At 33.4% G+C, this 27544-nt stretch overlaps 1 protein-coding gene across 7 annotated transcripts in view; it reads left to right on the top strand.

The window, feature by feature from the left end:
• The window catches only part of GAPcenA (GTPase activating protein and centrosome-associated), a 28495-nt gene extending 1498 nt beyond the window's left edge, over positions 1-26997 (top strand). For 2 of the 7 annotated variants that reach the window (XM_089713399.1, XM_089713391.1), the window contains exons 3-25: positions 1214-1423; positions 6671-6800; positions 7164-7350; positions 7923-8122; positions 12911-13092; positions 13458-13583; positions 14252-14350; positions 15053-15213; positions 15537-15639; positions 15898-16060; positions 16444-16534; positions 16771-16915; positions 17245-17433; positions 17926-18051; positions 18493-18603; positions 19014-19144; positions 19445-19566; positions 20179-20282; positions 20757-20867; positions 21145-21205; positions 21559-21695; positions 22044-22137; positions 23976-26997. In XM_089713399.1, the coding sequence (XP_089569525.1) occupies positions 1214-1423; positions 6671-6800; positions 7164-7350; positions 7923-8122; positions 12911-13092; positions 13458-13583; positions 14252-14350; positions 15053-15213; positions 15537-15639; positions 15898-16060; positions 16444-16534; positions 16771-16915; positions 17245-17433; positions 17926-18051; positions 18493-18603; positions 19014-19144; positions 19445-19566; positions 20179-20282; positions 20757-20867; positions 21145-21205; positions 21559-21695; positions 22044-22137; positions 23976-24271 (3279 nt within the window). In that variant the 3' untranslated portion in view covers positions 24272-26997. Of the gene's footprint in view, positions 1-1213; positions 1424-3939; positions 4566-4940; positions 5125-6670; positions 6801-7163; positions 7351-7922; positions 8123-12910; positions 13093-13457; positions 13584-14251; positions 14351-15052; positions 15214-15536; positions 15640-15897; positions 16061-16443; positions 16535-16770; positions 16916-17244; positions 17434-17925; positions 18052-18492; positions 18604-19013; positions 19145-19444; positions 19567-20178; positions 20283-20756; positions 20868-21144; positions 21206-21558; positions 21696-22043; positions 22138-22547; positions 22582-23975 lie in introns of those variants that run through there. The other 5 variants (XM_089713416.1, XM_089713407.1, XM_089713425.1 and 2 more) reach the window with 5 other exon arrangements.
• The last annotated feature ends 547 nt before the right edge of the window (positions 26998-27544 follow it).

Genomic DNA, 27544 nt, shown 5'->3' with positions numbered 1-27544 from the left:
TATAAAACAAAGTCGATTTCCCTGTCCCTATGTCCCTATGTCCTTATGTCCCTATGTCCCTTTGTACGCTTAAATCTTTGAAACTACGCAACGGATTTTGATGCGGTTTTTTTTAATAGATAGAGTGATTCAAGAGGAAGGTTTATATGTATAATAACATCCATTAAATAGTGAAGAAGTACTGTTATTTTTGAGGTTTCTAAAGTGATGTCGTAAAAAATTACATTTTTTCCGCTTACATTGCAAACGCAGGCTTGAACCCTACGAGTTTTATCAAAATAATGTACTAAGTATTATACACATTGAAAAGGTCTATAGAAAAGTCCGCGATGGTATATGTCTATCTCTTATGGATAACCCACAATAACATTTTTTTGTCATTTACTTTTTACGAAAAATAATGGCTAATTTTCGATGCGATTTTAACCAATACAGCATTAATCCTTAACCAATTAAATACCTTGAATACATTGTTCGTTTAATATAGATCTATATGGCCCTTTACACCGTATGATTTAAGTGAATATTTTCGAAGATATTACAGATTTAAAAATTGCGGGTGATGAATTTGATGCCTGGGTGTCCTGTGATATAAATATTTTATTATACTTATTATCTACTTGGTAAAGCTTTCTTATAGTAAAATAAATTAAAATCAAATAAGGACTTTGCTCTTTAGAACATAAATATAGGTAACACTTTGAAATTAAACAGCTAAAACAATTTATTTATTTCTCATTACAAAACTACACAAGTATATAAGCCTAATATAATATTACCCTTAGGGCCGGCGCCCACTGCCGGCACGGCGTGGCATGGCAGGGCAGAGGATTTTATTACTAATGAAGTTATTTTGAATCTTATTTCAATCAGTTTAGAATTCAAGTTACTTTATTTCGATGCCACGATGCCGCGACGTGTCGCAGGATGCTGCAGCATGACGCGGCACGCCGCAGGATGCGGCGGCATGACGTGTCTTGCTTTGGGGTCGAGGAATTATGATTGCTAGCTAGTTGAAATAAGGTTGAAACTTATGCAGCATTAGTGGGGCTTTTAGCAGGATGCCACGGCATGCCGCGGGATGCCATTGCACGCCGCGGGATGCTCTGCCGTGCCATGCCGTGCCGTGCCGGCAGTGGGCGCCGGCCCTTAAATAAAAAATATATGTTCATCTCTATAAAATATCATGTTTATTGTTACATTCATATTACAGGCTATTTCAGAGTCGTTACAAGGGTCTCTCCGGATCAGTCGCAGTCAGCTAATTAACCAGGAATTAACAATACGCCCTGAGGCTAATATAGAATCGAACGTTCCGGAAGGATTAGATCTCTATAAGGTTATTTTCGAAGTAGAGAGTGATACAGAGACTAGGATGGGCGATGTGGATGGTGCTTCACTGGAGAAACCGACAACAGATCAAGTGAGTGGAAATTCTGCGCTATATCTTTTCTATTATGATATTTTTCATATGTATAGGTTAATGGTTCTTAGATTTCTTCTGATATTTTTTAAAATACATAGAAGCTTAGAAGTTATTATGTTGGAATGAAAATCAGGAAAACCTGTGTTTCAGGAATTTCCAAGTAAAATGTACTAGCTAGACTCTAGAGCATAGTTACAGTAGTCAAATGGATTTGTAGATTTAAAATTTAATCATGTAAGTACTTATGACAATTGTTAACTGGATAGGATTGTTTACATCTTGCCTGATGCCTCAAGAACAAGATATTTCATGTGTCGGCAAACATTGCTGCACTTCATTCATTCCCAAGATGTAAAATTCTTCACACTAAATGAAACAAATAACTAATATTGGTCTCCATGGACAACAGGATACGTGTACGTTTTTTCGGCATATGATTCCAAAAATAATATTCTCGCAGTTTCGATATCTTTTATTGTGTTAAAATGATAATCATTAACACATTTTAAATGTTACTATCGATTACTATTCCGATAGCTAATTGCTATTGGCATAAGCGGATAACAACGTACGCAATAAATTCGTTATAATATCCTTTGTAACTTTTACCAATTTATTCGACCGTAAAACGTGTAAGTGGGACACCAATTCCCGCGGTAAATTGACTTAGCAGTTAACACGATTCGACGGTCGAATCAATGTTGGAAATCACGGACTATGTGAACTTGTACTGTGTAGTTTCAACATTAATTAAATTTCAATTTATTTAAACACAAATATGTAATACAAGAGCGATCGTAATGGGAAGTAGACATCTTTTACGTGGACTAAAACAGATTTATCATTATCAAAATAAATATTCATAAAATTCATACAATATATATACACGCAACGTCTCATTATAAGAAGAAAATTCGATTATGCAGCGGGATTCGAAACCGCGTCCTTATAGAGACGCCTGAATTTTTCAAATGTTTATAAACAATGCATTACAATTTTACAAAACTATATATTAAAATATACAGTACTGAGTACTTAAGTCCGGATCTTTCTAAATTCTTATTTTCCTATAGCTTCGTAGACAATAGGTCTTAAGCAGTAAACTATTAAAAGAATTATCAAATTATCCTTTCGCACTTTTTATGTTCTCTGAGTTTGGACTTTTAACTTTCCTTGTTACCATCAGCTAGAACTCCCCAGCTTGTTTTCACATAACATATAAAATCTAATAGTACCATAAAATTTTATTAGTGTACAATAGCCTATAACAATTATTATTAAAGCAATTATTCTTACGTAACATTGATAAAATGCAGAGGGTTGAAGCTGTTGTAAAAACTCCTACGTTAGTAATTGCATTAGGTGTTGAGATTTCCATCCACATTGGGAGTGAAGTTTTTATAGGTTACTGGGGCATCATGTTACCCAGATAAATGTTAAAGGGCAGAAGTCCGACATTTCGCTTTATTTTTTCTTAATTCTTTTTTCTTTATAGTGAAACGGCAACATAGCGTATCGTTCGCATTTTTTAATATCACCTACCTTGATGAAAAAATGTTTTAACTCCAAAGTTTTGAAGATTAAGCATTCAGTACAGAAAGTAGATACGTACTGAAAGGTCTCGTTCTACTTCCTCAGTTAATTCAAAATTACGTCCAATTAATTTATACTTTTGAAATTTTATGGCATAAAAAAATCAACATTGCTTTTGTGTTACTCATTTGAATACTATCGAAAAAGACATGTTTTTATAACACTTCATCAATCGCATTCTAGTATTATTTTAGTATAGATATCAATAAATTTCAGGGTTAATACTTGCTTTAAATTGCATGCGCGTAGAGCTCCAAATAATCTTCATTAAAGATTGTTAAGGATTGTCGGGTCAGTCTACACTTTAGAATAATAAGGCATTTGCTAGACGATACGCCTGTAAGATAGGTGTATCTGGTTACACTTAATCACTTATTTTCTGCGAAACAGGGCGTTAGAGGGTTTTCTTTTAATACTTTAAATTTAATGTAGCTTTTAAATAGTTAGGTCGAAAAGGGTCTCGACACTCCTACGTACATTAGCAAAGAAATATAAATTATTATGACAATAATACGTATGAGGAGGTAAGTATACTCTAATCGTTTTACCATGGTAACAAAATCCTGTATATTTGAAACAATGTTTTTGCACTCAAAAGCAGTTTTGACAGATTTTTGCAGTCAGCAGTGGTTTTGACCAGCAATGCGTTTTGACTGTAACATATATTATTATCAAAAAATAATTTATTTATACTACTTGCACGGTGCACCTAGCTTTTATAGGAGATAAACTATAGTCGTATAATCTCTGTCACGTTCAGGTTCTCCGATTTATTGTATTGATATTCGATCACTACAAAATATTATTACTTTAAATCCGTAATGTGTAGAAAAGAGTTAAATTTCGTCGATAACGTTTCCGTCACTAATTGTATCGATAACAGAAAACATAAATTGTAGCCAGTAAGACATCGCTATCTCAAGTATTCAATACGATAAGTGTTAGTTAATTATCTCGCTTGTTGTGGTTCAGGGCTCAGGCGGACTCCATTGTGCGTTCTTTAGTCAGGCAGCTCGGTGGTCGACAGACTTCGTGTTACAAGTGACTAAGAATAACAATTACGTGGACATTTTTTCGTTAAAAGTGTAAAATGTGTTTCGGAAGTGACAACGAACTCACATAGTCGGTGCCTAGTTATTCGAATTAATTAGGACTAATTGAAAAAGTTTTTGCAGGCGTAAATATGTGGTGAATAGGTGTCTAAATTCCACATATAACAATTTTTCGCATTAGTGTTTAATCTATCGAAACCAATATCGCTTTGTTTGCTTAACAAATTCTTAGCAATTTTTAAATGATAGCCGGTTCTTTTAAGTTATTGTTGATAATGAAGCTCCACACCTAAAGATATATAAAATTAAAAAAAATGATTAGGGCCTTAAAGGACTGTTTAAGGAGTATAGTTTTAGCAATCAAGCAATAGACCAATAAAGTGTGATCAGTGATCGTTTTAGTAATATTGGTGCTGGGCGGTGTCAGTGATAATGGACCATTAAGAAAGCAATGCCGGTTCTAATTAATGATGTTCGCCAAGGTCGTAGTCAAGGTAAATTAACACCCTCCGTTTGGGTAGTATTAGCAGGAGAGCTATCGATTCTATTTTCGGATACTTTTTTGTTGGGACTACAAATAGTAACCGTTACATATGTTTGTTTGTTTAGCTATCACATTGCTTAGCATAGCTTAGCTATCATATCACATTGTTAAGTAGAATTGTAGGTAATCGACAAATTTCCAAATCTGTTCTTAGAATCCTTATCAGGATTTCGTAGGAGTTTGATTTTTAATAAGGTTGATTGATATTTGAAAGCAAAATATATACATTACCATCATAAAACTCTTTCTATTATTAACTTATTATCAGAGTTTAAAATTGTCGACAATATTAATTTGATAACTAACTTGACTTGTGGGTTGGATGAATCACAGGGACACCGTCTGTATCCTTGTACAGTAGTGTTTTGTTATTAGTATTCAATCGTTGACGTGCCTTGTGTTGTGTAAAAAATTCATATTATTTAATTGTTAATGTCGTGGGAATTAAAAATATCGTGCGAGTTGTGAAAATGACACACGGGAGCCGGTTGTCTCAAATAATAGTGATGGTAATTATTGTACATCTTGTTCTATTTGATTAAAATTACTAATACTATTCGCAATCAAATTATTATTTATTAATTAATGCTATATGCATGGTAAGTCTATATGTATATTTATTAATTTTTAAATAATAAATCTATCCTGAATCCTGAGTGTTTTCTTTAGTTATAAATTATTAAGTTACTAAAGTCAAAGAGGAATTGTCATATAAATTTATGAAATACTAGCGGTCCGCCCCGGCTTCGCCCGTGGTACGTATTTACGTTTTCTCTACATAAAAACCATCCTCGTACTTCAAGGAATATAATAAAAAAAGAATTATCGAAATCGGTTCAGCCGTTCTCGAGTTATGCGCTTACCAACACATTTTGCGATTCATTTTTATATATAAGATAATAGATAAAATATTTGAGAAAGCATACTAAAAATGGAGAATATTCAACAACGTTATAGCAATGCACGACACGTGATTCGAAATTGCACTTGACTTTTTATTAGTTATTAGTGACGTACATAATACTTTGCTATGTTTTACGTCTTTTACACGTCAGTAACTTTGACGCTAAGAGATTCGTTTCATTTGCCTACTTCCTAAGCATGGTTTGGTTTATGACGTCATTTTATTACAGAGCAGCCTAGTGATGTAAGAAGATTGTCGTAGTTATGTCTATGAATTTAACAGTATAAAAGATGTTATACAAATGTATACTCTTGGGCCAAAGGCGAAGTATCGAAAGTAACTTGGCATATTATGAACATATCCGCTTATGAGGAGATATCATGCCAATTTTGCCACAGGGACAAGTAGTAGGCATATGCATCTAATAAAACACTAAGCTGATGTTAATTTATAAAAACTATGTTTATGTGTAGCGCCAAGTAAAAGGCTTTCTATTTATTTTTTACTTCGGTAAAACAACTTATTATAATAAAGATACTAGAGGTTAAAATTATTTCAAGCACAAGAAGCACTTTATTTTTAAGTACATAGTTGTGTTCACACTGTGTTCTGCTATATTTTTGTGTAGTCAAAAACTAAGATCGAACTCAAGATTCTATGCTGTTTCAATGTAGAAGTCTAAGATACTATCTTACTTGACTATCTTAAGTCATTTATTTATAATGAGATAGGATTTGTTTACATTACATAGGGTTGGTGTCGGTACTTAAAATATAAACACTGCCGCAATTTGCATCTGTTTCCAGTTTTACCGAGTCATCTGAGAATTTGCAATAAATTGTCAGATCATACCGGTTTTATCGAAGAAACGTAGAACATTCATAGTTATGAATACTATTTAATGGCATCGGGAAGATTTCCCGTTAAAGGAAACAATATAGCTAATTTAATTCAGTTGGTAGATATGAAATTAGAAGAAGGAAAAGTTTTACAACGTAAAATATTTACAATTCAAGACATAAAGATACACATTTGTCTTCTTTTATTGCGCAGATGTGTAAATTATTCCTTGTCCTACACCTTTTTCTAAATAAATTACGCCGTAAATCTCACGTTAATTACGAGTGATACATACTGATGTTATTTTGTAGGATTCCTGCCGCCTCGTCGGAGGTTCGAAGTTCTACGAGGTGATGGACGGGTCCACCTCTGCCGATATATCGACACCATCACCCACGGAGAAACAGGACCACATGAAACCGACTGAGAGTGATGATGAAGGTGAGGAAGATTATTTACATTTTTTGCGAGATTGACTAATAAGATGGTGAATTGTATAGCTTTATAGTCGTAAAAATAAGCATATGAATGTTTTGTTTGTGTAATATGTATATCTTTTAATGGAGATGGACATGTGTACTTCTACATCATAAAAGGGTGCATCACTTTAATTCTGCTTTTAAATGCTCATTATTTTTTATTAGTGAATTTGCGAACGACGTGACTTTTTCACTGCGGCTAGCTTAAAAAGCATAAGTTCGTCTATATATCAAGTAATGTTTTTAGAATAAAATTGCACTATTGAAAACTTCTAAGAACTACCCTATTATTCCCTAGAACTTCTTAAATAAATTCTTCCTTCAGTATCAGATGTGGACCAAGAATGCACGGTGTTCTGCGGCGTCAGTTACCTGGGCGCGCAGAACATCGCCGACCCCAAGTCGGAGACGGACATACAGAGGATCATGAATGAGCTCAGCTCCATGCCAGAGAACAGAGATGGCATCGCCGTGTCTATATCTATACCGGTCTGCTCGCAGGGACTTGTTGTGTAAGTATTCAATAATAGGTCGAGTTTCAAGATTAGCTAACATTGATATTTAATGACGGTAAAATTAGGAAAAGTAGAATTATTTATGAAGAAATGCTCGACGGTAAAATCATGATTTCATACATAAAGAACAGTACAATTCTGTATGAATGAATGCTCGTATTATCTGAAGTCTGATAAAAATGTGTTTAATTCTATGTAATCTTTTGGTAAGGTTAGGTTTTGGTTGTTGGTCAACCATCGATTTAATCCAATATCGAGATTGGTTGTTATAGATGAGATTATATTGTCAGTTTATATTTCGGATAAATAACAATTTTCTTATTCAAAACTAATTATATGGGTATGGTATCGCAGCTTTCTTATATTTTCTGTTTAGCTTACCTGTGTTAAAATGGCGAGAAATGTATATAAATGTTAAATAGGTTATGAGGGACATTTTCAGCAAGCGTTAAAACCGGTTCAAATAGTGTTAAGTTTAAAAATGCCGAATAGATTATCAGGCACATTTTCAGCAAGCGCTGAAAGTAAGTGCGTTATACATTAATATAATATATAAAACGTTCGTACAGTCTCTACCAAGCGGACACGAACAGCGTGATGGCGCGTTACGCAGTGAACCGCATCTCTTTCTACGCGCGCGGTTCTGCCGGTTCGCCCGTCGCGTCGTGCTTCGCGTTCACGTGGTCGCACGGGGAGACCCGCGAGTCCGCCGTGTACAGGTGCCACGTGTTCCGCTGCCACATCGCGGAGGCCGTCACGCAGGTGTCCAGTGAGTATATACACACCAAGAAGCTTATATCTAATACACTGGAGATTTCAGTATGAACATTAACTTGTAACAAGAAAATATGACCTTGAATGACGCCTGTATGTTTTTTTATTCCTTTCACACCCACTTGCCAAGTTAGGTGTAAAAGGGATAAAAAAACATACAGGCGTCATTCATTGCGTTTTTCCACACGCACACACGCACGCGTGCGTAATCGTGTTGACTAAACCTACCCTCAAAGCATTTGGTCCATTCCAAAACATAATCTTGAGCTCGCATTCTTCTAAAAATTGTAATAGTTTTTCATTATATACAAGTCATTCATAATGTTTCATCTTTTAGAAACCCAAAACCAAATATGTATATTATATGACTTTTTCTGTAAATGCTATAAAACTTATACATACGAACGTCAGAGCTTATTTTAATGACGAATGCATTTCACAACATTAATCATATTGTTCCAACCTCACTACAACTTATCTACGCACACTCATTATTTATTATTGCATGGGATATTTCTAATGCGTGATTCATATACTAACCCTAAAAATAAAAATTATATTATATTAAATTTTTTCTTAAATTTAGGGCTGATTTTTCAATCCTTGGTTAAAACTTATTCGTCGAACAATGTATAAAACTACCATTTTAAAAACGTATTCTAATTGCCCGTATTTGACAGTTTACGTGACATTTTAATATTATCGTGTAATACTTTATTGGACGGATAAGTTTTATCCAAGCATTGAAAAATCGGCCCTTAATAGAGATTAATGAGTCTGTGAACTGAGAAGCTACTAAAAAAATTGATTGGGAGTTATTTCTTATATTTAATTTTTAGAGCAAATCACATCATTTTAACTAAAAATATATAAAAGAAATAATAGCAAAATGCGAGTTTAAAATTAATTGCGAAATCTTATCAAAATCAATTTCTTATCTGCTGCAATTGTTGTATCATTTCACTAATAAACAAAAATATCATTGATAATGATATTTTTGCCGGTAACCAACGTGATTGAGGAGTGCGTTATTTAACATTAAAATTAACCCAAGCAAGACTGAAAAATCAACACTATACCAAAGCAATAAGGTTGTAAATCCTTTGTTGTATGTATGACAGATGTTAGTCGAATCATTTAATATTAGTTGTAGCAATCATTTCGGCACACATTACAATGAGATGTTTAAATAATAGAAAACAGTCTACTACCAGATATCAAACGTATCACTTGGTAATTTAAAAATAATATTTTTTAAACCAATGATTTGGTAATTAGCAGAATTTATTTCGGAATTCGGTAAGAAGACTCAGATAAATAATTATATATGTATAAGGGCCGATTTTTCAATGCTTGGATAAAACTTATCCGTCCAATTAAGTATCGGTCAATTAGGGAAAGCTGGCATGTTCACAGTACTCACACTTATGCAATTTCACTTACAGTATGTTCAAAAATAAATGCGACTCTAGTTTCATTTTAGACTTGAATTGTAAAATGGGTGCGTTGTAGATATGTATATGCAAATATAATTACTTATGAAAGCTCTCATAATTTACCTGTAAAATTATAATTTAAAAGTAAATCAATTGATGAAGTTAATTATTTATTCTAATAATAATCAATTGGATAAAAGTATTAATAATCATTCAATTATCAAATAATAATTAAATTCCTGACTTTGGTCGAGTAAAGATATCTAAGAAATATTATATTTGTAGTAAGTACGTAATACCTACCAATACGCGCTAACAAATATGTGTTACATGTTTATTGTATAATTTTCACACTATTGGTTTTAAACTCAAACTCAAACATTTATACAATTAGACTTCTTCTAGAAGCACTTTTGAATCGTCATAACAGTTTAACAGTTTTAACATTTACCACCAATTCAGAAAGCAGTATCTATAGAGAAGAAGAAGAATCTATTTAATCATAATCGTAATCTTCTACTTCACTGAAACTTTCATCGCTCGAAGAACTCGATGTTTCGTTGTCGGAATTTCTTAATGTTATTATAAATGAGTCAGTGTAATTATCTACTTTTGGTTCTAATTGAATATATTTTTCCTCATGTTCTCGCGTCTTTCTCCAAACGTCACTAAACATATCCAGACTAATAGCATTTGCTTCCTTTCTAAATAATTCTTACACAGTTTTCAAGTTAAAGTTCACATTTTGTGATGCTACTTTCCCTTTAATTATGCCCCATAGTAACTCTATTGGGTTGAGATCTTTGAGGATTGCATCAAGTAGGTAAAAATTTTTTTTAATAATGTGATAACTCTGATTATTAATTAGTTATTTGATTTTTGAAAAAAAAAAATGCCGATTTTAGTCAAAATTTATATTTTTCTAACAAGATCCTTATCATCCAAATTTCCACCTTGGTGAGAAAAATTGACATTTCTAATGAAAATGAACAAAAAATTAAATGATTTTATTAAATACTGTAAAATAGTCTATAATTCTTCCATTTACTGTATCACAAAATTCTTCATAGATTTTTAGATATTCGTACTACACCAATTACATCACCCTGTATTTATAAACAATTGCAAAATATGACACATACATAGGCCGGGAGATACTGACACAAAATTTCGGGTCATTTGTAACAGAATGGCGGTTCTACAGAGGTCTTATTACGCAATGACTAAAAGAAAAATGATGGTCAGAACTCAGAACGCTGGTACCGGCGGACTAGTCGCGTGGGCGTTAGTCGAACTCGTCGGATAAATAGCGAAAGTCAAACGATTTACAAATCGTTTGACTTTTCCGCGGTATGGCGACCATTTGGAATCGTCCGAAAAGTATGGCATGGCAATTTTAGTAAATGGCTGCACGACGATGGTTACCTGTGCAAAAGTGAGCTCGGTACAAATGGTTGAATTGTTTTTTTTTTAAATCAACGCATTCACGTCGGTATGGCGGACTGTAAGTCACATCGTAACTGTATGGCATGACACTACCGCCTACATCTTTTTTAAGGGCTATCGGTAAATTCTAAAATTTTTGTGTTACAAATCGTTGGACTTTCGCTATTTATCCGACGAGTGTGACTAACGCCCACGCGACTAGTCCGCCGGTACCAGCGTTCTGACCATCATTTTCTTTTTGTCATTGCGTACTAAGACCCCTCTAGACCGCCATCCTGTTACAAATGGCCTGAAATTTTGTGTCAGTATCTCCCGGCCTAACATGTGCAATGTGTAAATGTGTTGACGTTCCAGCTCTTCTTAATATACCTATATTACACGATGATATTAAAATGTCACGTAAACTGTCAAATACGGGCAATTAGAATACGTTTTTAAAATGGTAGTTTTATACATTATTCGACGAATAAGTTTTATCCAAGCATTGAAAAATCGGTCCTAAATAGAATTTATGACATGCTATGTTTAACTTATAAACGATATAATAATGTGTAGGAATTCTGTAAAATTCAAAATTCCTGTAGGTCAATTCAATTTTTTCAAGGTATAAAAAATACAATCAGCATAATAATTATCATTTTCATAATAATTATATGTGTAACACAACAATTTGTGTAACATTGAGATGGAGATTAATGTCATTTGTCAATTTATCTTATTAATGTATTACAACATTGTTACGATTCTGATAAAAAGTAAAATATAACATTACTGTGTCCGTATTCTGAAACATAAGTTTATATTTTGTTGTATAATATAGTCTATACAGTTTGTTCAAACGATTTTGTTTATGGAAGGTCAAGGACAAAAAGTATCCGCTCTACATAATGCATATAGAGGCAACTCAGTATGAAGGTAATGTGTTATAGAGGTCAATATTATGCTCTCTTAGAGAATACATTGTTGTATATTATTTATAGAGCAATTACTTGTACTATTTATTACTTTAACTAATTAATAATTTATGATCAGAATAAGGCTCTTGAAAAAAAAAGTATACTTGAAGCATATGCGTGATTTTAATTAAAAATGTTCTATTTTAAAGTTTGTGCGAACCTCTATGAATTCTGTTTGTAAACACGTCAATACAAATGACAAATTGCTATCTAAAAATGGTATCGCTATACATATTATCAATAGCTGGTAGTGTACTCTATTCGCTCTCGGCTTATCTTTATGTTTGGATTTGTTTGTTTTATACATTTACAAGCAATGGTTGGGATAACGGGCCTGAAATTGTAAAAAGTGTCTCTCTTGTAGTTACATACATAGAGGATAATTAAAATATTGACTAATCGAAATCAAGTTTCATCAGTGCGTTTGTTATGTGAATATTTGTGTTTATAGCACGGGATATTATATAAGGTTTTGTTTTTTGGTGCTTATATTTTTATTTTTCGGTGAGTACTGAGTAGTAGTTAAGTATGCAATGCATAATAGTCAATTATTTTTTACATTATATTATAATATGTAAAAGTATATAGGTTGGATAGGAAAATTGTGTACAGTCAACAGCTGTTACGCCCACTATTTTGTAGTGAAAAGTGTGTTATTTTAATTCGAAAAAAATGTGAAATCATCTTGCTGCACGCTACTTTTAAGAATATTTACATACAAATAATATCCTGTTATTGCTAATAGCCTAAATCCTTGTGGCGTACTAAAATTATTAACAAATAAAGAGTGGTTAATGGTAGTACGGATTTCAGATCCAAGATGTAATATCTAGGTTAGAAACTTTATAACATTAGCTATTAAAATTTTTTCTATTTATTTATTTTCTATTTACATATATGGGAATGTGTATTAATTCCATTCCAACACCATAAAATTCCTTCCAGGTTGTTTCGCCAAAGCGTTCGAGAGGATACCTCGCTCCATGGCGTCTTCCCTCGTAGGGGACCTGAGCGCAGCGCCCTCTATGACGGGATCCCTCACTGAGGGCCTGGGACCAGCTGCTCCACCCATGCAGTTGATGCATGTGCTGGAGTGCACTGTGGATATCAAGGAGACTGATGCTAAGGTAAATGGAGTAGGGGAAAAGATCTGTTAGGATTATGGGCATAAAAACTAGCCAATGTGATCATAACTGTTATTATACAGCTTTTGGGGTATCGTGGCCATTGTAATAGAGAGGATTTGAAGTCTTCGTGGCATAATGAAACACATTGCCCCCTTGAATCTAAAAATATTACTGACTGTAACCCATACTGGTAAATTTAAATTCAGTAAATGCACAATTAAAAATTAAAGCTTCATAAGTTTTCCCTATAGATTCTTTTTTCTCTTATTCTCATCTTACAAAATGCATAAGCGCGATAAGGAAAAATGTGCAATGAAGTATTGTCCTTCATCATAATTTAAGTTACTATGCAATTTATATTTCAGGGTACATTCAGCCACGTGCCCAAAGAGCGTCTCGGATACAAGCTGCGCGGTGGCATCGATAAACAGGTCACAATCAACGTGAAGCAAGTCACGAATAATGTGCAGACCGACTCTGATGATATGACGGTCAGTTTTATTTTTGTTTATTATTTATTTATCTCCTTGTGATTGGTTTTACGCTAGTATTATATTTTAGAAATTAAAGACTAACCGATTTTAACCGTGATTTATTCAATATATTATTTACAGCGAGTTAGGTCACGGAAGACTTGTTTTCTATTGCTTTTTTAAATGTGTATGTAAATTAGGACACAGATCTCAGTTTTTTATTGGTATTCAGAAAATGCCGGAAATTCAAACACTTATGCTAGCGTTTAAATATGTGTGGTTTTCCTTAATACTATGTTAGTATGTTCAGTCCTGGTTAAAATACATTCATCTATTTATTAAGGAAAATATACGCAATAATATCTTATGTAACAGGAAGAATCAGTTTAAATGCATTACTTGTATGCACAATACGGTAAATAATATTGACCTAGGAGCATTATCCTTATCCTTATAAATTACTAACCTATCAATTTGTCCTTTTTTTATTGCTTTAAGTTGATTTTAAGACAATTTTTTTTATGAAGTCAGTTAACAATAAAAAATTGGTGTATACAAATTTTTTTAAATAAATATCTCAAACAATGATGAAAAATTTGAGGTTTAACCATTATTATCATCACTCATAAGCTTATTTATATGTTTCATATGTTATTCAAATTGTTAATATCTTGTTTATATTGCAGGTCTCTTACACAGGAGGCCTTTACATTGAACGATGCTTCGGGATCCTTTTAGCACCCGGGCGGAGTGTCAAACATTCCGATATGCAGTTACTTGAGATGGTAAGTTAGAATCAGATTAAATACAACAGTATTAGGGTACAGTTTTAAAGTGAAACTTTTATTACATCGTCTCAAACTTTTTGGTCTGTGTAGCGCATGTCGCGTGACGGTCGAACCGTACGATAATTATCGTACAAATACGATAATTTTGTGCCTAAGTTTCACTTTTACCGTAGTTTCATAAAACCACACAACATTTTTGTAATTGAGTGGTTATTACATCACACCGAAATAACACCAGCACGAAATTTATCCTTATTCTTCATGTAATAGAGTACATTTTCGCAGGTGCGCAATTTATGTACCATATTCAAATTACCACATCGAAATTCAACCCTATCCCTCATTAATAAAGTTCACATTTCAAAGTGCGCTAGTATTGCAATCGTATGCATCAAATGCGTCCTGTATATCATAATACTCACTATACCGAAACTGTACCCTATTCCCCCACTAATAGAGTACACTTGTACCGGTGCGCGGTGTTTACTACACACTGAAATTGACAGCGCGAAATTCAACCCTATTTCGAGACCAATAGAGTACAAGTTTGCAAGTTCGCAAAATACTACATTCAAAACAATACCCTATTCCCTTGCATATAGAACTCACATTCGCAAGTGACAGACTGACTGCACCACACCGAAAATACTACATTCAAAACTATACCCTATTCCCTTACAATAGAGTACATTTCCCCAGGTGAGTGGCTCGTCCGGTGGCTCCGGGTGTGCAGTATGCGCTCTATGGAATGCTGGAGAATCGGCATTAGCCGCTTTCAATGTGGCAAGTGGGGACGGGGCGCCGGCGTATATGTCGTTGGCTTTGGATCTGGTTATACGGGGCATACGGGATCCGCTGCGGTTAGTTGAAATAAATAAATAGTTGATATATTATGTAGATTTAATCTAGTGTTGTGCTTGTAAATGAATTTACTCATAAATCTAAAACAATATAAAAATTAATTGCTGTTCGTTTGCCTCGCTAAAATCAAGTCAATCAGGACCTATTTTGATAATCCTTAAAAAGTAAAAAAATATGGAAAAATGTTCTATGGCGTTGCGAAATTCGGCGGTTCTGCTAGGATTTATTTAATAAAGTTAAACATGACAAAAGAATGTGTGCGTTCGTTTTGTGCGGTGATTGATATGCCTTGTGTATTTTGACATTATTGAATATTTTACAGGTTAGTTATTGAAACACCTGTGAAAGTGTACCCGCCGACAGAGAGATTCTGGTACTACTCAAAGCGGCCGTTAGTGCAACAGTTTTTCATCAATTTGAAAGAGGTACATTACATTTGATTTTTTATGTAGCCTTTATATAATTTGGTAAACAGATCTAATGCGTAATGTATTGTAATTTTAAGATAAAAATGTGAATATGGTGTAGTTTATAAGAAATACTTTTTCAATTTTTGTAATATTCATAATCGGTTTATAATCAGATATAACATAGTGAAAGTCAATATAGATAAATAAGCCTATTTAAGTTCACACTTTACAGACTATATTGTGATTAATACTAATAATAATTGACCCCTGCAGTCAGTGGACTCGCTCGGCCAGCTACAATACGAAGTAGCAAGTGTGGAAACATCTGGTGAATTGGACAGATCTCGTCTCAACCTGCCCCTGTCTCTATCGAGCCTGCTGCCCTCCCCCCTCTCCGCCGCGCCAGCACCCCCCTCGCCCTCCGAACCGGACTCTGGTAAGTAAAGAAGGTATATCCGGTTCGGTTCTCTTAGGAGGATATGGCAACGTCACTTGCTGAAGTAGGATGTAACTTGCGACGGGATGGCAACGTCGCCAGTTTAAACATGTTTATATTAACCGCGTGGATACGTAGCTGGTGACGTAGCCAGTCTTGAAGAGAAATTTTATTTATTCGACGGATTGTTTAGTAGATAGACAAAAATATTTCGTTTAAAAATTAGTCTTGAACTTGAAGTGTCATTTCATCAGAAGTATAAGTATTTTGAAGTAGGGAAAAAAATTAAATGCTAAAATTTGTAGTTAAGTTATTACTTCAAAGTGTGATGATTAAGACGATTACAAATTATTTATAATTTCCAAAAAAAATAATTTTGACAGATGGTGATGAACCGTTACTCAGCGGTACCGGGGAAGTGTCCAAAGATTGCGGTGTTGATGTATTGGAAAATTGGGCTCAAGTTTTGAGAAGGTAAAAATATTAATAGAAATGGTATCTTTAACTATAATATGATTTAATAAGTTGTATTCATCAATGACTATACATATGAATGACTATTTTTATCGTCCATAAATTATATTAAACTGGTTTCTACATTTCACTCAGTTAATAATTTTCTCGATTTCTTAATTTCAATTTCGAATATCCCTTTTTAAGATAAGTTAATTTGAACCGAATCCCACTACAAAATAAGGTCCACATTACAGCTGGGTCGGTCCTAGACCACGTGCGCTCAATCAGCTAGTGCGTGTGGGCGTGCCTGAAGCGCTTCGTGGTGAAGTGTGGCTGAGGTTGGCTGATGTAGACCAGAATGATAAGCTTATGGAGACGTATAGGACGCTTATAAGCAAGGTGAGTGTGATTTCTTATATTTATTTTAATTTGTATGGTTATATTGATGTATTAAATTGCATAAAATTTGTAATAGGTTATTAAATAAAAAGAGATACTTATTTTTTCTTGCTTGTTTTTTTTCACATAAGGTTGACAGGCTTTAAATAAATCTCGTTTGTAATTTGTTTAAAATGTTTATTTTGAAAATTTTCCGTTTGTGCGTCGTTGTTGTTGTTGTTCACAGAGATCGCTTATGTAACGATAAGAACACCATCTGTGTTCCTATTGCTCCTGTTTTTTGTATTTTTTTTATATATTATGCCATTATTTTTTTTCCTATCACGTAGGACTGTCCGTTCGAAGCGGTAATCCAACGTGACATAGCGCGCACGTTCCCCGCGCACGACTTCTTCCGCGAGGCGGGCGGGCTCGGGCAGGACTCGCTGCTGCGCATGGCGCGCGCGTACGCGGTGTACGACCACGAAGTGGGCTACTGCCAGGGGCTCAGCTTCCTCGCTGCCACGCTGCTGCTGCATGTATGTATGCTCTTTATATACGATAAACGTAAATTTATAAATATAAATTTATAAAGAATAGAATAATCATCTCAATAGATGACGCGCGGTGTGTCCCTTAGACACATAAAACCGAAAGAATAGAATAAATTCGATCGCTCTAGCGGGTCACGAGTGGCTGAGTTGGTCAGGCATCCGCCCCGGAATGGCGCGAAGGATGCGGGTTCGAGTCCCGCCTCGTGATCGAATTTTTTCTATTCTTTATAAATTTATATTTATAAAGCATTTGAATGCCATAAAACCAAAAATATCAATTTCATACGATAAACGACTATCAGGATCAAAAATCGTCCGATGCAAAACTCTGCCTTCGCGTGTGTTAGGCAGAGATTTCTTATGAACAATCAGTGAACCATGGCGAAACTGCTGCAAATAGCTATTATATTTTATGTATTAAGTATTACGTGTATTTATACGATTAACGATGTTATTGATTTTTTCTTTGTATATTAGATGCCAGAAGAACAAGCATTCTGTCTACTAGTACGTCTCATGTACGGGTATGGATTGCGGGAGCTATACAAGGACGGCTTCGAGGCTTTGTACATGAGATTGCACCAGCTCGATAGATTAATGGAGGTAACCAGTTTAAAGTGATTAAATTATTATAACTGGGATGTTTTTACGTTTGTTATCTTTTGATATTGATAATTGTATGGCTCTGTTTCTTTCAATTTATATAATAAGGTAGAGATAGACAAAATATTACGCTGTGTTAAAATTGCCGTCCGATTTGCTTCGAGATGTTCGATTAATTATAAAAAATTGACATAAACTATAAATTACTGAAACTTCTGACGTCTAACCTAATTATCGTAACTATATTTTTCTATTTTCAATATAATTGTTACGTTCTATTATATAAAAGAGCGTGTGAGCACACGTGTCAGAAGTGAAACTTCTTTGGCAAGATTCAAAGATACCAAAATCGTCGCCTTACTCCGTGACGTGACGGCATTGCCATGACGCGACCTTGAAATTTAACTCTCAACGCTTCTAAAGAAGTTATAATATTTACAGGAGCAACTAACAGATTTGCGCGCGCACTTCTGCGAGCTGGGCGTGGAGCCGCACATGTTCGCGTCGCAGTGGTTCCTCACTGTTTTCACCGCGAGATTCCCTTTGCCTTTGGTGAGTGTTTTTTTGTAATCTATACTAATATTATAAATATTTAAAAAAATAGTTTTGTATGTTACGATTACACTCGAGAACTACTCGATCGATTTAAAAAATGTTTACTTTGTGTGAAATTTTGAAGGCGCATTTTCATTTATTGTTTCAAAATTACTAACAAACAGAAGAGTTTCTAGGTAAATTCGTAATATTTATTCAAAAATCTATGAGAACGACAGATATTTAGATTTAAAGTCAGGTTAAATAATAATGTCGCAGCTAATATGCCTAATTAATAAATAGTCCTTTTAGATACGGATATATTTTTATGTTTAAAAAGCTACCCTAAAAATTCAATTATTTCATATTATTCCTCAAAAGATATATACAATTAATTTCCAGATATAAATAATTTCTTATATTTTCAGGTATACCACATTCTAGACGTATTTCTGCTGCAAGGCATGGACACACTGTTCCAAGTCTCTTTAGCACTACTCACTCGATCGCGCAAAGATCTCTTGCAACACGACTTTGAAGGCGTTCTCAAGTATTTTAGGTAATTGTAAAATTTAAATAAGGAATTTAAGTTTTGATTAGATGATTGAGAAAGTCCTGTAAAATTAAATTTTGTCAAAAATAGGGTTTTCTTAACTGTTAATAAGTATTTAAGAAATGTTTAAATGTAGACTTGATATGGAACGGGTAGCTAAATTTGAATACCAAAAATAATTTATTTAATAAAAATAACTTTTCATGCAACTTTTTTAAACGTTTCATTAGAATATTATATTGACCACAACAAACAAAAACGAAAAATGATTGCTTTTCAATTTTACAATTTAAAATAATTTCGTAGGGTAACCCTTCCAAAGAAGTGTCGTGCGGAGGAATCGTCGCGTCAATTAGTCAAACTGGCTTGCAGTATCAAAGTGAAGCGATTGCAAAAATATCAACTGGAATATGAGAAGTTTATAAAAGGTAAGCATTTATTATATTTACCTATATTAAAAAAATATATATATTTTTCCTATCTTGGTGATAAATATACGCCCGCGGCTTCGCCCGCGCAGTCAAAGAAAAACCCGTATAGTTCCCGTTCCCGTGAGATTTCCGTGATAAAACCTATCCTATGTCCCGGGGTAAAAAGTAACCTATGTCCTTTCTCGGGTATCAAAATATCTCTATACCAAATTTCATGCAAATTAGTTCAGTAGTTAAGGCGTGATTGAGTAACAGACAGACAGACAGAGTTACTTTCGCATTTATAATATTAGTATGGATTTACAGAAATAAGTTACTTATTATTGTGTTTTTATGTTTACTTTGAATTACTTATTAATTGTTCTGCTATTTAAATTTTGCTTTCTCGTGTTTTATCAGACTTTAAAGAGCAATTGTGTAAATAATAAAAAAAGATAACGTCACTTGTAGAGTGTACCAATTGCGTAATTTTAAAATAACATTGTGGAAATATTACACAGATGTGACAAACTCACAGTGAAGTCTTTGTAACAGGAACTTTGCTAGAAATATTTTACTTTATAACATATTTAAGAAACATTAATATAATGTTTTGTATTATGTTACCAGAAACGGCAGAAAAGGAAAAAATCAATGTTGAATTGGAGAGATTGAAAGTCATCAACACTCAACTACAGCAAGAAAAGGATACGCTCGAAAAACAATTGTCACAGGTAATATTTTATTTATTGAAGTGAAAACTTCTTTAGCGGCGTTGAGCACTTTTTCTGTAATGGGTATAAAATCTTAAACTCGCGTCAGGACACGTGACCTGATCGAAAAAGCGTAAGACGGATACCATTCCAAAATATCAAACATGCTCAACGTTAATAATCAAGTTTTCACTTCTGCCGGCACTCCCGGAGTGCAACCCGTCTTTATTATTATATTCTATAATTCGTATATTATATTCTATTCAATTTAACACAAGTTATTATGAAGCTTTTGATTCAAATAATTCACAGTGGTAAGACTGAACCATGAAGAACTCTAGTCTAATAAAATCTCATAAGGAATATATATTATAAATTTGAATGTCATTTTGACCAACAAAGTTGATTACTTTTTACGCTACAGACCTTAAAAAAGCGAAAATATAACTCGGAAAATTCATAATATTGATTTTATTATCAATACCAATATTTCAGACGCGCGGTAATTTAGAGGAAATTCAAAAGGAGTCCGTACACTATGCAGCTGTGGCCAGGGACTATAGGGAGATCTGTGCACGATTGGACAAAGAACTACATAACTTACAGGTATACTTAAAGGTTTATAACTAGCTTTCTGCCCGCGGCTACGCCCGCTCTCTGTTTTAAGGCAATTCCAATGGGAATGCCTTGTTTTAACGCGGAAAAAAGTAGCTTACGTCTATTATCTATCTACTATTTTTAGATACTAAAATCATATCATAATATCGCTCCGTTGCAACGTGAAGAGAGACAACCAAACATACTTTTGTATTTTTAATATTAGTAAGAATTTCAATTATTAATGTTGCAGTAATGATGATAACTAGCATATCCCATATTGCAGGATTGCACGAAGAATTGTGTGAGCTGTAGTTTGAAATTGGCACAGAAGGACAATAAAGAAGGTTTGTAAAAGAAATACATAGTCACATTTTATTAATGTAATATATTTATATATGGAAAATAATTATATAAACGAAGAATTCTCCGAATGGTTAAATAAGAGAAATTTTAAACTATATGACATGGGAACGGTTTACATATTATAAAATATCTATACTAATATTATAAAGAGGAAAGGTTTGTATGTATGTATGGTTTTCACGCATAAACTACTTGACCGATTTTGATGAAATTTGGCACAGACAGTGTTTAGACCCTGAGAAAGAACATAAGCTACCTTTTATTGCGAAATATGCACCACGGGCGAAGCGCGGGCGGACCGCTAGTGTATTATAAAAACACATCGTTTCCGTAGAAAACGAACAAAAAAACGACGAGAAAGAGGAAAGTTCAAGCGACACAGAGGCTCGGTTGAAGCAGCGCGTTCGTGACCTCGAGTTGGAACTTGCGCAAGTGAAGCTCGCGCATGTGCAAGCGCAGTGCAGTAATCAGGTGAGATTAGATACAATTATATCTACTAGTCTTGTTGTGCGTTTTAGATGATTTTAGTATCTACAAACTTGTGTAAAATATAAAATTGTCGCTAACAAGTTGATGAGAATAAGCGAAGTATTCTATCCTGTTCTATTCTATTCTGTTCCTGTTGTTCCTGTATTTCGGTAATATCGATGTAACTCGTTTACATCATATGGCGACATTAGATTACGCAGTGTGCCAATCGCTTTACAATTATAGCGAGTTTTATCTCCATACAAATATCGTTCGCCTATTTACCTTCAAATTTTATGTATATTATAAACTTATTCAGTGTCATTACAAGTCTTATTTATTGCCTTTCAGGAATTAAGCCACCAACTGAACGCGGCGTTGAACGAAATACAAACAGCGATGAACCAGAAGCAAACCGTCACACCTTGGCTCGTGCGAACGCTCGGTAAGCACACATACACACAAACACGCACACATTTACACAACGACACGCACGCACACACACAAACACGTACACGCACACATATACAAACAGAGATGAACGCACGTACACGTACATATGCACACGCACATAAAAGCACACACACTAAGAAGGATTGGGCACTGATCGCAATCGTGCTATTTGTGTTTGGTTATGATGTTTTAGCTTCTTTTGTGGCTTTTGTTCTATTTTGTTTCGTTTGTTTATAATAATATACAATATTTGCAGATTTTTATCAATTTTTTGACATACTTACATTAAATTTTTTTAAATATTTCAAATTATATTTATTTGTCAAGATTCATACGTTCATGAATAAGATTCAAGTTTATCGTCATGTTATACGGATTCAAAGATCAATTCTTTCATTGTAGGTCATTGAAGTGACGCTTTCTCACCGAAATAAAGGTGAATACATTGTTGTACATGACATGCTAGGTAGCGCTGTTGTTATGTTTGTGGGGTTTCACCGGTTTTTAAAGCGATCGGCTGATAAATCACCCTGTACACCTTCGTGTATGTACATTCTACAACCGGTATTCGTAGCTTTTTAGACGCTGAATTATTGAAGTGGAACTTCTTTATCGGGGTTGGAAAAAAATTTAGTGTAACATTTTTCCGTTACGCGCCATCTTTCTCTTATCCCTACCACGCGTGATTCGACGTATTTCTGTAAAGTTGGGTATAGTAAATTATTTTTTGAAAAATAAGGTCATAAAGAAGTTTCACTTCTTACGTGTGTACACTAGTACACGCACACATTTTTTTGTAAAAAACTTATTTTAATCTTGGGTAGTAGTTTCAAAGTCCAGCAAAAGCAAGTTTTATAGGTTCGGTATGTTTTAGATTAATAATTATTCCATTGTGTAGATTACTTCTTTAATCTATCGGGGTTGTAGAATGTATATGACGTCATATTCATTTACTTGCACACTTCATACGAACGATTCGAATATAGTGCCAAATATAGTGCTTCCATATTAAATATTAAACATATTATAATTTTTAAATCTGGCAACATTTTTGAATCGCTCGTTACAGCACCAGACACTGGTTTTTAGAGTATTTTTTGGAGATAGCATTAAATATATCAAAAAAGTTCTTATTTTAGTTTTAAGTAGAGACCATATTATTATAAGTAGTCATTTATTTCATCCCAAACTGGTTCTACTAACATTTGTGACATGTATGTTTACTTCCTGTATAACTAACTTGTTGTAACAATTCTTCTTATATTTCTTTCTTCAGGGCTGATTTTTCAATCTATATTAATATTGTATATGATTTTGTTAAGTAAATGGAGTCTTCCATTTACTTTCGTAAAAACATTCTTTTACTGTTGAAAAATCTACCCTTAATCATGTAAAATTGGTATAAAATTATGTCATACTTCATTCTATATCTTTTTATCTTTTGTTGCAACTGTACAAACGCATGCTTTCAGTGTGAGCTTGTCTTTATATGTTTAGTGCATGCTAGTCTAGTTTTTAACTGTCTAACCAAAAATAAAACTTAATTAGTACCTAATGTGTGTATTTCATTGAAAACCTCCGTCCAAATTTGAAGTTTTAACAACTCATTGAACCTTAACATTCTGAGAAAAACCCTAACCTTGTAACTCTTCATCTTAATTTTCTCAATATGTCAATCATTTAATATATTATTCCTATCATTTATTAACAAATTTTCATTAACCTATCATCATTTACTAATCCTTATTTTATTTGCCTCCCTTTCAAGTGCACTTATTTACCAAACATTAAAACGCTAGCGAGTACTTGATCAATATTTTCTATCCCAAGGTTCGATAATGGAAGCCGCACAGAACCGACCGTCGTTCCAAACGTATCTACCAAATTTAAACCAGGAACCGACCCCCTCGTTCCATAGACAAAGTTCTTTTTCTAATGTCCAAAGTCACAGTACACTAGATAGGCGCGGGTCAGACCCATACAGTCCAGATGTGGTCAGAAGGAAGAAGGATTTAAACACAAAGAGGCATTCTATGCTCGTTGAATCGAACATAACTAAAGAGGCGAAGGAACTAAACAGACGGAGCCATGACTCGTCCATTGTTAAGAATCTCTCACTGGGTTGACACTCACGTTATGTTTAGTTTGCCCGGTTAATGTGATTGGTATATCTTTGGTCAGAGAAAATACGTAATTCCATATTAGTAAGATGTCACGAATGTAGTGTGTTGAATTCTCGAATATCTCAAATATATAACCGTGTACATGTTCTCTCTCATCAAAGATTCTGTGTGGACCATTTAATGATTGTAATCACTGTGTTCGCTTCGATTATATGATACATTTTACATTCTATAGCGAATGATACAGAGTTGTATAGATATGTGATTTTTATGCCGTTAATAGATTTGATATCAACTAGGTAACATAGTTGCACTTAATTTCAGATTTTAGTATCCAAAAATGAGTACTGGCGACGATATTGTCATATCTTGCCAAAGAAGTTTCACTTCTGACACGTGTGCTCGGCACACACGCTCTTTATTAAATTGATTTCTCGGATTTCAAGGAAATAAATTGATGCCTACGAATATTTTTAAAACTTATCCTACTGGTTAAGTTTTTTTTACATTCCATAATACTCTTTTTACCTACTGAAAGTGCAACTGAGTTATTTCTAGTGATAATCGAACTACACTATGGTAATATATTAAAAGATCATGTTGTGTCTATAGTTGTCACATGTTTAGTGTAATGTGCACATAATTGTATCACTAGTCAATAATATATATGTTTTACTGTAATAGCCTCTCGGTAAGTGGAGCTTGCCATATTCCTTTCATTACAGAATTAAGGGGCCATCCATAAATTATATCACATTAATTTATAAAGTGACACTTCTACTCAAAGTCGGTCACTGCAAAAGTGAAAGATCTTTAGTGTGACACTCATAGTGAAGTTTTTCATCTAGTAATGATTGTACTATTTTAAATATTTGTATATGTGACGTGACAAAAGACATATTCGCTCCAATAAAAGTAAAAAAGAACTACATAATTTGTTCTAAAATACGTGTGGTGTATCTATGAATGGCTTCTCATTGGTAGATATCTATGTATAGTCCAACGTGTCATGTCTGGAAATATTGATTATTGTTCTTTGTGCAATTAAAGAGTAGAAGTCTATTTAAAATTGAATATTTATTTATGGAAAATTGTGAATGTAACTCGATTATTTTGGTACTCTATTATGATATTAGTAATATAATTTTTATTGATGTAATTGTCAAGTGTTTTGCAGATAAATTTATATTTATGTAATGCTAAATGCCTGCATTGATAATAACCCGCGTATTAGGTTAGATTATATACATATATTCACTTCAGTTATATGTATAGTGGCATTAATTTTACATAACTACCCCGGGAATAAAGCATGTTATCACCGGAGACAAATATATTACAAAAATACATAAAAAATAATATATCTCTTACACTAAAAAATCTTCAAAACACTTGACTAAGATTCTAATTCAGAGCATCATGGTGTGAATTGCACAAGAGCTTACCATTTGTAAATATTCTGCTAGAATACTTATGACGGGAAATTATTATGATTGTTAATTGGCTTATCTTAATTTACACTTTAATTTTAAATTAAAACTATATATTATTATATAAAAAGGGTCGTTTTTGGTTAATTTCTGTTTATATAGGAATACCAGTGGCGGCAGGAATAGAAGGCATTTCCAAAATTATATTTACTGGTTAAGTTAGAAGTATGATTTTAATTCACACTTATTTAAATCTTCAGATATTTCCACATTGTTTCATAGCATATAATATGTTAATTATGGCATGGACCCGTATGGTATAACAACCGCCTGTTTAGTTTCACAAAAAAATACAATATTTTTGCGAAAGTACCATTATTATAAAGATATTGTAGTTGTCTTTTAATATTCCTTATGTATTGTACCTGTAGGCTGTAAGGCTAGTATTATATATAGGTAAGGCTCTCTGAAATCAATATATCGAAATATCATTCATTCGACAATAATTAAATTATTTTGCTTAGTTAATACTCAGTATTTTGTCATCGTTTGTGCCTTTCTTCTCATTACGAGGTTCATATCAGTGTTGATATTTTGCGAATTAAGTGATATATTATATTATATTCATATAGCTTGAAATATGTACACTAATTGCATTTCGCTTTAACATGTTCAATGTTATATAATTAAAAAGAGATAGCACTACATTCAGTTGTAGCAATAATTTGTTTTTAATTATTCTTTATTTTATAATGATCTCCATATTATAATGCTTAAGCGGTTTCTTATTAAAAGTATTAATTCTAAAAATTATAATTATTTACTTTGTGTTATTGCATTTATTTAATACAATATATTTTATTTAAATTGGCGTCCAAAAGTGTTTTTGTTTGCTTGAAAATTAATAACGTGTAGGTCTGAGGATCATTGGTATAATTTGCCTATTGTTTTATTTTTATTTTCCGTATTTACAGAAAAAATTGTTTTCACATTATTATGAATAAAAAAGCAATATACTAAAAAATTAATGTTAATATAAGTGATATATTGGCTACAATGTTGTAAAATTTTGCCATATCATGTCCGTACTTATTGCTTTTGATTAGAAAAAAACTAAATTGAGTCGTATATTTTAAATGTATATTAATAAAATAAATTGTAGAATTCATGTTTGTTTCAACGTGCGACAAGAAATTAGCTTTATAAATACTGCAAAAATAGCGGCAGAGATGTGAGCTGTGTATGCTGAGAATCGTTGTTTAGTCGTATCATTTATGGAAATAAAGTTTTACATGATTATGACTGTGTTTTATTTCATTAAATACACACGTACAAAATTACACGTTTCCTTGTGACGGCAACTGAAGCTATGTTGTAACTATATGGATTTATTGAGTGTTTTTCCAATGTTTTCTTATCAAACGAATCCACAGCAATGTAGATATACATCTCTGGTGGAAAAGCAATAATAAAATTGCAGTCTGTTTTTTGTATTAACCGATTTTTAATAAAAGCATATGGATACACTGTGCATATACTAAAAAAGTATTTTTTGCAATTTTTTGTCCGTCTGGCTGTTTGTTCCGAATAATCTCTGAAACGGCTTGACCGATTTTGACGGGACTTTCACTGACAGATAGCTGTTGCTATAAGGATTAAGGAGTAACTGATGCTATTTTTTACCGGATAGGATAAAAAGAAAAATCTCATTCACCCGCACGGGTAAAACCGCGGGGCGCAGCTAGTATTATAATAATTTTAGAGACGATTGTATCCATATGGCCACTTCTTTGATAATTTTGAGAAAGTGGTATTTGTATTTTTTTAATTGGGATATTCATTCCAC

This window comes from Colias philodice, chromosome 3, assembly GCF_061535455.1.
Source record: "Colias philodice isolate Cphi_HAF_F1 chromosome 3, ilColPhil1 Martin Lab GWU primary, whole genome shotgun sequence".
NCBI lineage: Eukaryota > Metazoa > Arthropoda > Insecta > Lepidoptera > Pieridae > Colias > Colias philodice.
Note: the sequence above shows the minus strand (reverse complement) of the source record. Positions and strands in the feature narration are given on the sequence as shown.